The following is a 1865-nucleotide window of genomic DNA, read 5'->3' on the forward strand; positions in this document are numbered from 1 at the left end:
TTAAAAAAAAATTTAAAAAAATAAAAAGCTTTTCTTTGCATTTCTTTTCTAAACTGAGATTAGATTTTGTAAGAATACTTTCTTGGGTTTGTTTTACATTGGCCTTCTTGACAGATTGTGCCCACAGCTCTCAGGAGTGGCTTCTTGGGTCAGCAAGGCAGTGTGGGATAAGTGAAGGCCAGGCTTCTCCAGCTGGGTACTCAATGCCATTCCCTGCCTGGTTATGGTCAAGCCAATAGCCTCGAAGCCAGTACACTATTCTAGCAGTTTGTATGTCCTTTATTGTAGGTGACCAAGAACCCTTTCACACTGGGTGACAGTTCCAGTCCTGGCCAGTCGGAGAAATTGCAGGAATTTAGTCAGAAGTTGGACCAGGTGAGCAGATACTGGCCAGTTGGTACTGGTCCCAGTGTCCCTGTGAAAAGGCAGCAGACCCATTTCCTGCTACTTTGAACATCTAACCATCATGCGGGCTCTCTTCTGGCTTCCCATGTTTTGTGTCATCTTTAGTCTTAGTTTTCTTCTTTATTTTCTTAGATCATCTGAGAAAGAGTATATGGGAAGTACAGTTTCTAGGATCTGTGTCAGAAAATTTCTTTCTTTCTTTCTTTCTTTCTTTCTTTCTTTCTTTCTTTCTCAGATTGAATTCAGGGCTTTTGTAGTGAGCTACATTTCCTGTCCTTTTAAAAATGTTTGTTTTAAGACAGGATCTTGCTGGGCTTCAACTTGTAATCCTTCTGTCTCAGCCTCCCAGAGTGCTGGGAACATTTGGAAATTCTTTATTAGATTGACAGTTGGCTGGAATTAGAATTGTGGGAGAGAAGGAAGTTTCCCATCAGAACTTATCAGACATAGCAGTCTTGGCTTCCGTTTTTCAGTTTGGTTTTTGAGGAGTCTGTGATCTGTTTTTATGCTCTTTGTCCTCTGAAATTGAGACTGTGCCTTCGTATGGGTTAGACCACTGTGCTAAGTATTTGCTGATTTCTTTTTTTTTTTTTATATTGTTCTGTAATTTATTTATTTATTTTTTCAACAAATGGTGATTTCTTTTCAATCTGGAAAATTCATGTGTATCAGTTTTAATAAGCTCGTGAGCTTTCCTGACTTACTCCCTTGAAGAAACTTTGTTGTGACTTTTCCGTTCTGTCTTTTAGATGGTAGACTTACTTGCTTGGTTGTTTGTAATTTACTTATTTTTTTTTAACACCAGTTTTAGTTTCTAGGCGTTTGACTCTAGTGTGGGAGAATTCAACTTTGTTTTCTAACCTTTTACTTATTTTTACTTCTTTTTTTTTGTATTTAGTACAGGGTCTATAGGGTCTACAGGGTCTCATTACACAGATCGGACTTGTAGCCATTCTCCTGTTTACAACTTCCCAAGCGCTAGGTTAACAGGCGCACGTCACCACACCCAGACTCAATCTCACACAGCCTGGCTGGGGATCTAACCTTCGACCTCTGCATCTGCCCAAGCAGGTGCTTTAATCTGCTGAGCTATTTGGCCAGCCCTAAGGTGTTTATTTTGTGTGTGGTACCAGGGATTGAACTCAAGACTTTGCGCTTGCCAGGCAAGCGCTTATTCTACTGAGCCATCTCCCTGGCCCCTAGTTTTTCATTTTTATTAAATGTTTTTACTAAGAAGTTTTTTCCCTGGTGTTTGACTATCCCCCGATGCCTTTTTCAAATAGCATTCTGGAGTGGTTGGGCTGGGGATATATAAAAAACAAAAAACAAATAGCATTCTGTTTTAAGATGCAATATTCTACAGGTTGGGTTTTTAGATTTTTTTTTTTTTCCAGTACCAGGGATTGAACTCAGGACTTTGTACTTGCCAGGCAAGCACTTATTCTACTGAGCTATCTCCC

General features: G+C 39.7%; 1 protein-coding gene across 1 annotated transcript in view; it reads left to right on the plus strand.

Moving 5' to 3' along the window:
* The window catches only part of Zpr1 (ZPR1 zinc finger), a 12286-nt gene that overhangs the window by 6854 nt on the left and 3567 nt on the right, over positions 1-1865 (plus strand). Inside the window, exon 12 of the mRNA XM_012515833.2 lies at positions 289-375. Coding sequence (XP_012371287.1) covers positions 289-375 — 87 coding nt within the window. The remainder of the gene's footprint in view (positions 1-288; positions 376-1865) is intronic.

Source organism: Octodon degus, unplaced genomic scaffold (assembly GCF_000260255.1).
Source record: "Octodon degus isolate 3935 unplaced genomic scaffold, OctDeg1.0 scaffold00080, whole genome shotgun sequence".
In the NCBI taxonomy this organism is placed as follows: Eukaryota; Metazoa; Chordata; class Mammalia; order Rodentia; family Octodontidae; genus Octodon; species Octodon degus.